We start from the raw sequence: 15,039 nt of genomic DNA, 5'->3' as shown, positions 1-15,039 counted from the left end.
CGCCAGGAGGTCTAGCGCGTTATATTTTCTCACAAGCACCCGCCACCATACCATTGGAGAACCGCTTGTGAAAAAAAAACTCAGTTCTGCATTACTTCTTGGAGTTTTTTGGAACTCCGCACTCTGGGCAAAAATTTGCGAGCTCCGACGGCAGAGCTGAATTCTTCACCCAATCCTAGTTTTGAGGCTATAATCTGTTAGACAAACTCTAAACTAGGCCATATATCTGCAATAAGTGTTGTAGAAAAAGTGAGAAACACAGCCTTGTAACTATCAGGCATTTATCTGACTTCTGATGAACCCCACAGAGTGAGCAGCCAGAGGGCAGAAGGGGGGGCCGAAGGACAGGAAATTAGATAAACTTGAAGATGAGAAATATGGAAAGGTAGAAATGCCGCATCACCTGTGGATAACTGACACCTCCTCCCGCTCTACCAAATGCCCATCCAGTCACAAAGTGGCATCCAGGGCCCCAAACGGACAACATCATGCCAAATGCCATGTAATGGTGGAAAAGGTGGAAAAAAGAGTAATATGCACACATCTGCTGCGGGGATATGTCAGGTAAATTATTGGTTGTGATGGATTCTCTATAAGTACTAAATGACTGATCTCGTTGAATATTAAATGATATGAATCAACGTTTGTTTGCCTTATCTGCGCTTATAATGTAAAGGATGGGCCTTACAGTGAAACCCTTGTTCTGTTTGACACAAAAGCCCCGGAAGGAGCTGCATGTTACAGAACTTTATCTGCTTTAGGAAGAACTAAAGACTTGCTTTTTAAAGTTGTCTTTCAGGACCAGAACCGAGCGCTGTAATTTGCACTAGTTTCAGGGAGATGGACAGATGTTATGGCGATAGGAAACCCCCCTCAACTGACAATAATGTTCCAATCTTCCAAGTTAGAAGAAACCAGAAAAGCTTGAACCAAGGGAGCTGTTGAAAGTGTCAAAGGTGGCTTATGAACAGCGGGTAAAGACAGGAGTTGGTATTTGAGATGATCTTAAGTGAATAGGAAAGAATAAGAAGAAGTGTGTAAATGGAGTTACTTTTGTTGTATACCTTGTGAAAAAGTTACTGGAAATTTTGCAGCCCCGCCTGATCCATCTCTTTTTCTAAATTCTATTGTTGTTTAATTGAAATCCTGACCATATGCGTCTATCTTAAGCTATACCGCTAAGCACTTGGGTGCTCCATGAGCACCCTTACTTTGCTAAGCGCTGTAAACGCTGGTAAATCTCCTCCTTTTCAGACATTAATAAGATGTCACCTGATCAACAGAACTTTTAGTTAAATATCTGTGTATGATGAACAATTCCTTGCTAAGTTTTAAAGGCGGTAATGAAGAAGGAGGATTTACTAATATTTTGCGCCGTATTTTCGTCACAAAGGTGGCACAAAACAGCGCAAAATCTTTTTTTCCTAATTTACTTTCCAGCCCTACTCTTGTTTAGCGCTGGAAATAACGTAAAAGTAATGTGAACGAGTACATATCACTGCTTCACATTCCTTCACACCTTTGGGGCCTGTCAAGGTGGGTGCATGGGCGTTCCCGTGCAACCACCCAAGGTTTCTCACACTAAAACCAATTTACCAAATACAGTAGATTGGGTTTAGCGTGAACAAACTGCACCCTTTTAAACTAGGCGCAAAGGAAGGAGAAATGCTTTGATTTATCCTTCCTTTTCCGACTTTGCATGCGCGCTGCACTCTGCAACCCGCATACAAAGTAGGAAAAGCATTCCCTCGTGTCTACTATTTTGTACAGGAAGGGTATCCGTCCTGTACAAAAACCTATGCTGGGCTCACACACACACACCCTAGCGCTCTTGTGCTAAGGTGTGTGCATGGCGCAGGACTGCTGTAATCAGTGCTGGCGCAAGGGAGAGGGAAGGAGAGAGCCATATCTTTGAAAATATGGTGCTCTCCTGCTCCCTCCCTGTCGAGCATCGCAGCCTCTTGGGGGAGGAGGGGGGGGGGGGGGTGGTTGCGCTGCATTGTGTTCAGATTTAGTAAATCTCCCCAGAAATGTCTTTTACAACCAGTTAAACACTGTGAATTCTCATTCAATTATGTTTCAATTTAGTAATTTTCAATATCTTTACATCCAACAGAAAACAAGCCTTGAATGTATGAATTGACCATCAATAATGAAGCGAATGCTGTAAATCTTCAATAATAGCAGAAATAATGAGCTACAGTATTCAGCGCAGTCGGCGACAGAGGAACCTGCACACAAACTGACAGATCCTGGCTGAAGCATCAAGGGCAGTTCAGTGATTATAAGAGGCTGAGCTGTGCACCTCCACGCCACAAGACCAAGAAATGACCTTAAGAAAATTAAGGCAACAACAATAACAAACCAACTCCTGTATAAACAAGTGTCCAACACCAGCTTTGATCATGGGATCGGTATGATGTGATTACCGCAGTGCTCTGTTTTCTAATATGATGACAAGCCATCATTCCGTGCTCTAGGTGAATTGTAAACTCTTTCTGGACAAACAACAGTAACCAGAGAAGAGCACAACAGAGCGGAGCCAGACAACTGACAGGTAAAGGAAAGAGGAGTTCTTCTATCTACAATACAACAGACTGTCCTAATTTGCACCGGTCAGAAGGCAGATACATCTTTACCCTCAAGCGTGCATAGCCATAATCCAATCTAAAGACACAATTACCTACAAATACAACTTCTACGTATTAGGAGTGTGGCAATTATTTGGTGTCTATTGCATTTATTGATAAAACACAAATCAAATGTGTAAAATACTGCACACATATAAAGTGTGTGTGCTTAATCAGCCATGCTGGCCCATCAGGAAATACAGTCATGGTATGTAGACAAATATATAACTGACCCACAGACACTAACCAAGAAAGAAGAATCATACACCTGCAGCGAGAGCTTTAGTTTGTCATCACCACTCAAGCTTCATCAGCAAACATACACTGGACAAAAACCATTCAAGTGCAGTGAATGTGTCAAGAGCTTTAGTAGGTTATCAGAACTACAAAGACACCAGCGAACACACACAGGGGAAAAGCCATACCATTGCATTGAATGTGGGAAGAGGTTTAGTCGGTTATCAAGCCTTCCAAGTCATCAGAGAACACACACAGGGGAAAAGCCATTCAAGTGCAGTGAGTGTGTAAAGAGCTATAGTCAATTATCAGAGCTACAAAGACATCAGCGAACACACACAGGGGAAAAACCATTCAAGTGCAGTGAGTGTGTAAAGAGCTTTAGTCACTCATTATATCTCCAAACACATCAGCGAATACACACAGGGGAAAAACCATTCAAGTGCAGTGAATGTGCAAAGAGCTTTAGTCAGTTATCACACCTTCAAAGACATAATCAGACACACCGAGGGGAAAAACCATTCAAGTGCAGTGAATGTGCAAAGTGCTTTAGTGAGTTATCAAGCCTTCAAAGACATCAGCGAACACACACAGGGGAAAAACCATTCAAGTGCAGTGAATGTGCAAAGTGCTTTAGTGAGTTATCAAGCCTTCAAAGACATCAGCGAACACACACAGGGGAAAAACCATTCAAGTGCAGTGAATGTGCAAAGTGCTTTAGTCAGTTATCAGACCTAAACAGTCATCAGCGAACACACACTGGGGAAAAACCCTATCATTGTAGTGAATGTGACAGTAGTTTTCGCAGCTCTTCAGCATTAAGGTATCATCAGCGAACTCACACAGGAGAAAAACCATTCAAGTGCAACGAATGTCTAAAGAGCTTTAGTCAATTATCAGTTCTACAAAGTCATCAGCGAACACACACAGGGGAAAAGCCATTCAAGTGCAGTGAATGTGCAAAGTGCTTCAGTAAGTCATCACACCTAAAAAATCATCAGCGAACACACACAGGAGAAAAGCCATTTAAATGCTGTGAATGTGGGAAGAGCTTTAGTAAATTAGAAAATCTAGAAACACATCATCGTAACTCACACAGGAGAAAAACTATATATTTGCAATGAATGTGAAAGCATTTTTAGTCGTTACTCAACATTAAGGATTCATCAGCGAACACACACAGGGAATAGCCATTCAAGTGCAGTGAATGTGCAAAGTGCTTTAGTCACTTATCAAACCTCCAAACACATCAGCGAATGCACACTGGGGAAAAACCCTATAATTGTAGTGAATGTGACATTAGTTTTCACTTCTCGTCAGCATTAAGGTATCATCAACGAACTCACACAGGGGAAAAATATTTCAAGTTCTATGAATGTGGGAAGAGTTTTAGTCGATTATCAGAGCTACAAAGCCATCAGCGAACACACACGGGGGAAAACATAGAAATGCACTGAAAGTGAGAAGGGCTTTTATCAATGTTTGATCCCACACAACCCTCTGTGAATACACTGCTTTATTTAACTCAATGGAAATAATCCTAGAGATGCAGAGACTCCGAAAAGATTTTAAGAACATCAAAAATAATATTGACCCATCGGAGGACATAGACAAGAGCTGAACAGTGCAGTTATTATGAGAGGAATGAATTACGGAAAAAGATTAAATTCAAATTATGTGGGACATTGAAATACCAGATTATAGAAGACTGGACTAGCAGTAAAGAAGGAAAACAGATAAAAGTATTTGCAGAATTATAAAAGTGTTTGTATTCGTGATTGTTCACTTCTGTACACATAGCAAAGCAACATGATGTATCAGCATACACAATGGGAGACGAGCACATTGTGGACTAAAAGAAAAGAAACATACTTGATTTTTATTTGATGAAGAAGAGATACAAAGAAAAACATTAAATTGTATCTGATCACAGTACCTGTAAAAGCAACACTGAACAATACTGAGATTAACAACGGTACTTTCAGCTAACGTGTAAGATTAAAACCTGTAAACCCAACGCATCCAGAGTGGACATGTTGTCAGGGCTCTGGAGATGGAAGCTTCATTGGTAAAATGTATGTATTACTATTAACAAATGCCACTGCAGTATATGAAATGAACTAAAGCGAAGCAACGGTGTTCAAGAAATAACCCATTTTTAGATATAAAAGAGCATATACCTTGTTCCTAAATAATTTTTGCTGCACCTATTACACACTGTTATTGGTTGATGGATCAGCTTGTGCCTCAGGCCTTATAACACAGTATGACGCGTGGCTCCTCTCAAGCTTGGCTCTCTCTATTCATTTGGTGATTTGCCATACTCTACTTTTTACCAGAATTGAGCCACTGTAAGCAGCAGACTCTGAATAATGTGGTGAAATAGTGAAATCTCACATCAAAAGCATATATGTGCCAGGACAATCAGTTGCACTCCCAGCAACTCGTCTTCCACACTGATTGTCCTTTATTCTCAAATGTTCTGAAGGATTTGTTGTATGAATGCCAGAATGCCAGAAGTGAAAGTGACATTCATGAAGCTAAAGCTAACAGGAAAGACTGCCGATGTGTTTCAAGAACGAGGCACAAAGTCCCTGGTCTATCATCAGGGCTGTTTATTCTTTGTATCAAAATTGTTTTAAAGAGGGGCGTGATGGTTAATCTTCTTTAAGATTTAAAGGGAGAAACCGCAGTGCTCGAGTCTGCTTTCTTTCAATAAAGATCTTTATTGAAAGAAAGCAGACTCGAGCATGGGCGTGCTGTGGCAGAGGAGCAGGACGGTGACTGCGGTCTCTCCCTTTAAATCTTTAAGAGCAAGATACTTGAGTAAGAATTATACCTTGATGGTGACGTCGTACAAGCAAAATTCGCCGTGCTACGGCAGTTCACAAAAAATAAGACATCTCTGTCTGGCCACCACAATAACTAGCGATTAACCATCACACCCCTCTTTAAAACTATTTTGATACAAAGAATAAACAGCCCTGATGATAGACCAGGGACTTTGTGCCTGGTTCTTGAAACGCATCGGCAGTCTTTCTTGGGTGGAATAAATTGTCAACTTCACGACACTAGGACCGGCTGGTCCAGTATTTAGGCGTTTACAAGCTATTAAGTTGCTTATACCCCCTTGGAAATCATTTTTCTTCATGTTTTTTATTGTAGTATTTGTTGGTTGTGATGTAACTATTATAATTTTTTGTAATGTTTGATGCAGAAACGTTTTTTAGTGTGTAAATAATGTTTGTTTTTTGATGTATGTACAAAGTGTATTTAGTCTTGTAAATATTCCAATACGTAGTCCTTTATTCTGTTATGATTTTTTGAAAATTTGAAAAAAAAGCATAAAATGATAGACACTGAGTAATGTTGTCTAAGGGTGGTTACAATAAACTGGTTTCTTACCCTTCTTAAATATTGAATGAGTAATTGTGGTGTGGGCACTGTGTGTTTTTGCAATTTAAATATAAGGTCTAGCCCCCACTACGTGTTTATGGACCTATCCCCTTTTGGTTCTCAATGCCAATAAACAGGGCACAAGTAAGGAAAATAGTGAAGGAGCCCATTATCATATGCAAATCACAATGACGTCACATGTAGTGCGTCACAAGAAGTGATGTCAGGCCCATATAATAATTTTCACATGAAAAGTCGACGGCCTGATTTAAAAACAAGAAACATAAAATAATGTAAAAAGGTTTTGGTATTAGTTTTTATACATCATGTGTTTTTCCCACTATTAGTATGTAACTAAACTCGGAAATGGCTGAAAGTGTAAATATTTTTAAACAGATATGTGGAACTTGGAAATTACATTTTTAAACAGTTTTTAGTGAATAAATAAAATGTGCTTTAAATTTGCGTTTGTTTCCTGATGTTGTTCTTTATCCAGCCCCTAAGCCCCAAAGGTTTTCACATTTACGATGTATTAAGCAATAGAAAGGCTACTTTTGTCTAGATCTCAATTCCTCTCTTGCATCACTCATACAAAAAATAAAAGGGACTAATGGGCTCTGTTCCAGTCTGGCATGCTTAAACCGGCATGCCGGACCAGAACAGAGCCCATTAGTAGGAGTTTGCCGACGTCTGTCCGTGGTAATAAACACAGTGGAGCTGGTAACGTTTTTTAGGGATAGAACCTTGGCGAGATGATGCGCAACATATACAGCCATTTGAGTCTACTCCTATTTGTGCAAAAGAAATGACACAAAAAGGCCTGTTATAGGATAATAATTCGCTTCCCTGCACAGACGGTACACTGTTTCAATATTTGGAGGCATTGCTAAAGGCTGCACGAAGGCTGTTTGAATTGTCGTACTTGAAATTATTTCTCTACTGGCTTGTTAGCTACAGATTAACCCATTTTGGTTTGTTGTTTGAGATTCATTTTATAACAAGTATTGGTCCTGAAGAAGATGGTGTTGCCACTGAAACGTGCGTAGACCAACACTTCACCCATGAGAGGCAGTGACATCACAAACAACTGATGTTTAAGACCTTCCAGTAGTGAACTGTTTGCTCTTTAGGCATTTGTGGGACCCATCATAGGGTTGAAACTCTTCTTCTTTTAACTATGAATGAGAGTGTATGAGTGTCTGCACTGCCACAACGGTATTGACTAACTCCTCCCTTCAACGTTAGTACTCTCACACGTATGGTGTAGGGACACATATGTTCGCGACTATCATTTTACAAGGCTGGACTTCTGTTAGTTGCGTTTATGGCAGTCTCCCCCTTCTGGGCTCATGTGCTTCAATTCCCTTTTAGAGCTATTATGCATGACTTGTCTCTTCCCTATAAATTGTGGTTCCCATTACATCTGTTCCCCTACTCAGCTTGCCATTGATTATGTGTAATGTTCAAGAGTCTCTCCTCTCATTTACTCATTGTACTACATATAGAATTTTGCAATTAGTATGTTTGTGTTAAGAATTAACATGTCATTTTGCTCAGGTATATTTATTTACATTGCATTTCATGTTTCTACCTTTTGATGTCACCCCAACACCAATATTCACCACTTGTTAGTATTGTTTCTCATTATCATTCCACAATGGTTCTTTTGCTCTCTCCCTTGTGCAGTCACGATTTTTACGCCACCGGGCCTGTCTCCATACTAAGTCACATTTACATTTGTCTGTCCACTTTTCTTCCTAGGGTTTCCACGTGCTATTGGGGGTCTCGATATATATTTCCCCTTTGTTGTGTTTATCTTGGTTTTTTGCAACAACTAATTCTATGATTTTCTATTATTTTACTATATGTTTTGTATCTTCCCCAGCCCTGAAGAAGTCAAGGGTTACTTCCCTTATGTGACGAAACACCTGTTGGCTGGTTGTTTTTCTTTGTTGCATTATTAAATACATTTGCATATTATACTGGTTTCGACCACAGATATTCGTACAATACGAGACATTTCAACCATTGTTATAACCTTATTACGTGTGCCCATGACTGTGCTTTCAGTATGTGCATATACTCTGAGCAAACGAGATATGCGGTCGATTTTATTCTAGCTAAGAGCGGTGGTGCGCAATAATAGGAGAGCAGTGTGTGGTCGGTATCGCGAATAAAGGAAAGGAATATAACTCAGCATATTTTAGACATTTTGTAAAATGTTCGAGGAATGAAGAGCGGTAATTTGAGTTGGTCTTTATTTGGTGGTTGGGGTTGGATTCTAGAAAAGGTGATATATTTCATTGTTCTTTTAATTTGTTGCTGTGTCTTGATTCAGTGTCTTCCCTTAAGCTGTTCATACTGTGCTACATATTTCTCTCCCAAAAGGATTTCAGTTCATGATATTAATTCAACTATAATGCTTCAAAAGGAGCTTGATACTATTATGCAAATAGATGAGTGTTTTTGGTTCAACTACTTCTCTTGCAGGTTCTGTTCCTGATGTTACTCGTACTACTGATATTTATGTCATTTTCTTTCACTCGTTTGCTATGCATATATACATATATTCGTACTTGACATGTTATCACCTGTATTCATCTATTGTCTCTACTTTTAGAATTGTAACAACCTTTATCTGATAGCAAGAATAAAGATGTCTGTGTTAGCTAATAAATGCTAAAAGGAGGGTCTGTTAGAGTTGAAATGTATTACCCCCATATTACTCGTATTTTACCTGATATTATGTTAACATTTAAGTAGCTATTTCATAATATATTCTTGTTGTATGCATATGCAATTAATAAGTACGTTAGGTAGGTTGACATCTATTTCACCATTTTAGCTTTCGAAGACGCCATTTTAATCAAAACATTTACTTGAAACCTTTACCAGAAACGGTCCTTGGTAAGTTTTGTTTCTCAAAGGTTGAATCTTGCTCATTAATGCATGCCTTTTCTGTTACATAGAGGCCTGCTCCCACCTGTCTAGTGGGGAGGATAAGATAGACGACCTTGGGCAGTAGATAACTTGTGCCAGGCTGTGGAATATAAAGTTATGTTCTGTACCTCCCATTGTATTATGACGGCTACCAGTGTTTTTCCATAATAGGCAGGTCTTTGTGGGCTCCGCAACATACATAATGTAACTTTATGACTGTAAGAGTCAGTCCCTCGTCAGCCATCATAGGAGGATGGTCAGATTGATTTCCAGTGCAGGGTACTTTGTGAATAAACTAGTTTGCTTCTATTCTGTACTGTGTCATTAACTCTTCATTCTTTGAAGTTTAGAGGAGGTCGGGAGTGACCCGGGTGGCCCTAGTTGTGTCACTTCCTTCACAACATTTGCTCTTTTCTTTTTACTGGTCTCCAGCTCCGTCCAAGGCATTCATTCTTCAAAGTGCAGAGCCATATTTCTGATGCTATCAGGTTGCTGCCTCTATTGGCAGTGCTTTCAAGGGAACTACAGAACTGCAGGTACTCACTCTCCAGCGTACCTGCTTGCTGCTCAGAAGTGCCGTACTCTCCCATTACAGGCATCCTACCAGTACTGAGATGTGCAGGTGCTCTCCCTTGTGAATGGAAGAGGTGCAGGTGTCTCCCTTGTGAAGTAAGGAAGTGCAGGTTCTGTCCCTTGTGAATGAATGAAGTGCTGGTGCTGTCCCTTGTGAATGAATGAAGTGCAGGTGCTGTCCCTTGTGAATACAAGAAGTGTGTAGGTGCTATTGCTTGTGAATGAAAGAAGTGGAGGTGCTGTCCCTTGTGAATGAAAGAAGTTCAGGTGCTGTCCCTTGTGAATGGAAGAAGTGTGCAGGTGCTATCCCTTATGAATGAAAGAAGTGCAGGTGCCATCCCCTGTGAATGAAAGAAGTGCAGGTGCTGTCCCCTGTGAATCAAAGAAGTGCAGGTGCTGTCCCCTGTGAATCAAAGAAGTGCAGGTGCTGTCCCTTCTGAATGAAAGAAGTGCAGGTACTGCCCCTTCTGAATGAAAGAAGTGCAGGTGCTGTCCCCTGTGAATGAAAGAAGTGCAGGTGCGGTCCTTTGTGAATGAAAGAAGTGCAGGTGCTGTCCCTTGTGAATGAAAGAAGTGCAGGTGCTGTCCCCTGTGAATGCAAGAAGTGCAGGTGCTGTCCCTTGTGAATGAAAGAAGTGCAGGTGATGTCCCTTGTGAATGAAAGAAGTGCAGGTGCTGTACCTTGTGAATGAAAGAAGTGCAGGTGCTTTCCCTTGTGAATGTAAGAAGTGCTGGTGCTGTCCCCTGTGAATGAAAAAAGTGCAGGTGCTGTCTCTTGTGAATGAAAGAAGTGCAGGCGCTTGTCCTTGTGAATGAAAGAAGTGCAGGTGCTATGAAAGAAGTGGAGGTGCTGTCACAAAGAAGTGCAGGTGCTGTCCCCTGTGAATGACAGAAGTGCAGGTGCTGGCCCCTGTAAATGAAAAATGTGCAGGTGTCTCCCTTGTGAATGAAAGAAGTGCAGGTGTCTCCATTGTGAATGAAAGAAGTGCAGGTTCTGACCCCTGTGAATGAAAGACTTGCAGGTGTCGTCCCCTGTGAATGAAAGAAGTGCAGGTGCTGTCCCAAAGAAGTGTAGGTGCTGTCCCTTGTGAATGGAAGAAGTGCAGGTGCTGTCACCTGTGAATGAAAGAAGTATAGGTGCTGTCCCCTGTGAATGAAAGAAGTGCAGGTGTTGTCCCCTGTGAATGAAAGAAGTGCAGGTGCTGTCCCTTGTGAATGAAAGAAGTGCAGGGGCTGTCCATTGTTAGGTTAAGGTTAGGTTAAGTATTAAGCGCTCAAATCACCCTGGTCCATCTCGGCGCTGACTAGAGACTGGACTTCTGCTAGAGTGGAGCCAGACCAGGGCATTCCTTAGAATAGGAAAGCTTTCAGATGTTTCCTAAAAGTGCCATAACTCGAGATGGCTCGTAGAGCCTGTGGGAGCTGGTTCCAATATCTGGGGGCCAGATAGGAAAAGGCTCTCCCTCCTGTCCGGGTGAGACAGATTCAAGCAACTTGTAACAGTCCCTGTGTACTGGATCTAAGCCACCTACAGGGGCAGTATTTAATCAGTTTAAGTTGCAAGCAGTGGGGGCCTTTATCGTTAAGAGCGTTGTGGGTTAGGCAGCAGATTTTGAAAAAAGATCTTTTTTTCACATTGAGCCAGTGCAGTTCTCTAAGCATCAGGGTTGACGAAGAGCCTGCCGGGCGATTTAAGATCATCCTTGCGGCTGTGTTCTGAACAATCTGTAATTTGGCCAGGATAGTCTCACCCACTTCTGCCAGCAGGGCATTGCCATAGTCTAAATGACTAGTTACCATTGTATGAAGTTAAGTCCTACGATGGGAGGTAGGTATAAACGGAAGTATTTTCCAGAGGAGTCTGAGACCGTAATAGCATGTGCTAGTTGTGGTCGCAATATGGTCTTTCATGGACAGGGAGCGGTCAATTTTTATTCCTAAGTTCCTTACAGAAAGTTTGGGGGAGGGAGCAGAGCCCAATTGGTCTGGCCACCAGTCGTCTGACCAGATGTCCGGAGCTTTTCCCATTAACATGATCTCCGTCTTCCCTGGATTCAATTGAAGGTAATTCCCAGTCATCCATTCTGAGATCAGCTTCATACCATTGGCGAAGCGTGTTTTTTCTAACTCTGGACATTTCCCGATAGTGAACATAAGCTGAGTATCATATGCATATGAGATGATTTCAACGCCCAGCTGTTCCACAATCTGAGCCAGAGGGGCCATGTATATATTAATGAGGGTAGGACTCAATCAGGAACCCTGTGGTACCCCCTTCTCTAAGGGCATTTTGGCCAAGGAATCGGGACCTAAGGTAACCATTTGTGTTCTCTCCGACAAAAAGTGTTGTAGCCATTTTAAGGCTGTGCCTTTGTTACTGCAATCAGATAGTCTCTCCGCTAGCTTAGTATGAGGGATAGTGTCAAAAGCTGGGGAGAGATCCAAAAGCATCAGTATCGCGGAACCACCCGAGTCTATAGTCTGTCTTAATGAGTCGGTAACCTCCAGAATGGCGGTTTCTGTACTAAAGCCTGGGCGAAAGCCCGACTGTGAAGGATCCAGGATTTCATTCTGTTCCAAATAGGAACTAAGTTGATGGTTTATGATATTTTCCAGGAGTTTCCCCAAGAGAGATAAAAGGGAAATAGGCCGATAATTGCTAAGGGTTGCGGGTCCGCTGTAGGTTTCATAAGAATAGGGCGGACCACTGCTTCTTTCCAGGGGGATGGAAATATACCTGTAGATATAGAGCAATTGAAGATATAACAAATTGCTGGGGCACAGCTCTTGGCTAGGAGAGCCATGATTTTTGGGGGGCATGAATCATTGGAAGACCCTAATTTTCCCAAGGCTAAGCCTTTTAGGACCTCCTCAAGGGTGACCAACTTAAAGCTCTATGGAGAGCAATTTGGTGTCTTCCGCTTCTCCTCCAGTTTGGCCAAAGTTGTGAATAAAAGAAGTGCCGGTGTCTCCCTGGTGAATGAAAGAAGTGCAGGTGCTGTCCCTTGTGAATTAAAGAAGTCCAGGTGCTGTCCGTTGAGAATGAAAGAAGTGCAGGTGCTTTCCCTTGTGAATGTAAGAAGTTCAGGTGTGTCCCTTGTGAATGAAAGAAGTGCAGGTACTGTCCCCTGTGAATGAAAGAAGTGCAGGTGCTGTCCGTTATGAATGAAAGAAGTGCAGGTGCTTTTCGTTGTGAATGAAAGAAGTGCAGGTGCTGTTCCTTGTGAATGAAAGAAGTGCAGGTGCTTTCCCTTGTGAATGTAAGAAGTGCTGGTGCTGTCCCCTGTGAATGAAAAAAGTGCAGATGCTGTCTCTTGTGAATGAAAGAATTGCCGGCGCTGGTCCTTGTGAATGAAAGAAGTGTAGGTGCTATGAAAGAAGTGGAGGTTCTGTCACAAAGAAGTGCAGGTGCTGTCCCCTGTGAATGACAGAAGTTCAGGTGCGGTCCCCTGTAAATGAAAGAAGTGCAGGTGCTGTCCCTTGTGAATGAAAGAAGTGCAGGTGCCGTCCCTTGTGAATGAAAGATGTGCAGGTGTCTCCCTTGTGAATGAAAGAAGTGCTGTTGCCTCCATTGTGAATAAAAGAAGTGCAGGTTCTGTCCCCTGTGAATGAAAGATTTGCAGGTTTCGTCCCCTGTGAATGACAGAAGTGCAGGTGCTGTCACAAAGAAGTGTAGGTGCTGTACCTTGTCAATGGAAGAAGTACAGGTGCTGTCCCCTGTGAATGGAAGAAGTACAGGTGCTGTCCCCTGTGAATGAAAGAAGTGCAGGTGCAGTCCCCTGTGAATGAAAGAAGTACAGGTGCTGTCCCTTGTGAATGAAAGAAGTGAAGGTGCTGTCACAAAGAAGTGCAGGTGCTCTCCCTTGTGAATGAAAGAAGTGCAGGTGCTGTCCCTTGTTAGGTTACGGTTAGGTTAAGTACTAAGCACTCAAATCACCCGGGCCATGTCGGCGCTGACTAGAGACTGGACTTCTGCTAGAGTGGAGCCAGACCAGGGCATTACTTAGAATAGGAAAGCTTTCAGATGTTTCCTAAAAGTGCCATAACTCGAGATGGCTCGTAGAGCCTGTGGGAGCTGGTTCCAATATCTGGGGGCCAGATACGAAAAGGCTCTCCCTCCTGTCCAGGTGAGACAGATCTGAGGAACTTGTAACAGTCCCTGTGTACTAGATCTAAGCCTCCTACAGGGGCAGTATTTAATCAGGGTAAGTTGCAAGTAGCGGGGGCCTTTATCGTTAAGAGCGTTGTGGGTTAGACAGCAGATTTTGAAAAAAGATCTTTTTTTCACATTGAGCCAGTGCAGTTCTCTAAGCAGTGGAGTTGACGAAGAGCCTGCCGGGCGATTTAAGATCATCCTTGCGGCTGAGTTCTGAACAATCTGTAATTTGGCCAGGATAGTCTCTCTCAATTTTGCCAGCAGGGCATTGCCGTAGTCTAAACGACTAGTTACCATTGTATGAACTAAAGTCCTACGATGGGAGGTAGGTATAATCAGAAGTATTTTCCAGAGGAGTCGGAGACCGTAATAGCATGTGCTGGTCGTGGTTGCAATATGGTCTTTCATGGACAGGTAGCGGTCAATTTTTATTCCTAAATTCCTTACGGAAAGTTTGGGGAGGGAGCAGAGCCCAATTGGTCTGGCCACCTGTCGTCTGACCAGATGTCCGGAGCTCTTCCCATTAACATGATCTCCGTCTTCCCTGGATTCAATTGAAGGTAATTCCCAGTCATCAAGTCTGAGATCAGCTTCATACCATTGGCGAAGCGTGTTTTTTCTAACTCTGGACATTTCCCGATAGTGAACATAAGCTGAGTATCAAATGCAAATGAGATGATTTCAAAGCCCAGCTGTTCCACAATATGAGCCAGAGGGGCCATGTATATATTAATGAGGGTAGGACTCAGTCAGGAACCCTGTGGTACCCCCTTCTCTAAGGGCATTTTGGCCAAGGAATAGGGACCTAAGGTAACCATTTGTGTTCTCTCCGACAAAAAGTGTTGTAGCCATTTTAAGGCTGTTGCTTTTTTACCGCAATCCGATAGTCTCTTCGCTAGCTTTGTATGAGAGATAGTGTCAAAAGATGGGCAGAGATCTAAAAGCATCAGTATCGCGGAACCGCCCGAGTCTATAGTTTGTCTTAATGAGTCGGTAACCTCCAGAACAGCAGTTTCTGTACTAAAGCCTGAGCGAAAGCCGGACTGTGAAGGATCCAGGATTTCATTCTGTTCCAAATAGGAACTAAGTTGATGGTTTATGATATTT

The 15,039-nt window shown here is 42.3% G+C and overlaps 1 protein-coding gene across 1 annotated transcript in view; it reads left to right on the top strand.

The window, feature by feature from the left end:
* LOC147666688 (uncharacterized) overlaps window positions 1-5,442 on the top strand; it is a 61,894-nt gene extending 56,452 nt beyond the window's left edge. Inside the window, exons 2-3 of the mRNA XM_086948965.1 lie at window positions 2,117-3,953; window positions 4,485-5,442. Coding sequence (XP_086805091.1) covers window positions 2,810-3,953; window positions 4,485-4,627 — 1,287 coding nt within the window. The 5' untranslated portion in view covers window positions 2,117-2,809 and the 3' untranslated portion in view covers window positions 4,628-5,442. The remainder of the gene's footprint in view (window positions 1-2,116; window positions 3,954-4,484) is intronic.
* The last annotated feature ends 9,597 nt before the right edge of the window (window positions 5,443-15,039 follow it).

The sequence above is a fragment of the Lissotriton vulgaris genome, unplaced genomic scaffold (assembly GCF_964263255.1).
Source record: "Lissotriton vulgaris unplaced genomic scaffold, aLisVul1.2 SCAFFOLD_6625, whole genome shotgun sequence".
Lineage (NCBI taxonomy): Eukaryota > Metazoa > Chordata > Amphibia > Caudata > Salamandridae > Lissotriton > Lissotriton vulgaris.
This window is presented reverse-complemented; position numbering and strand designations above follow the sequence as displayed.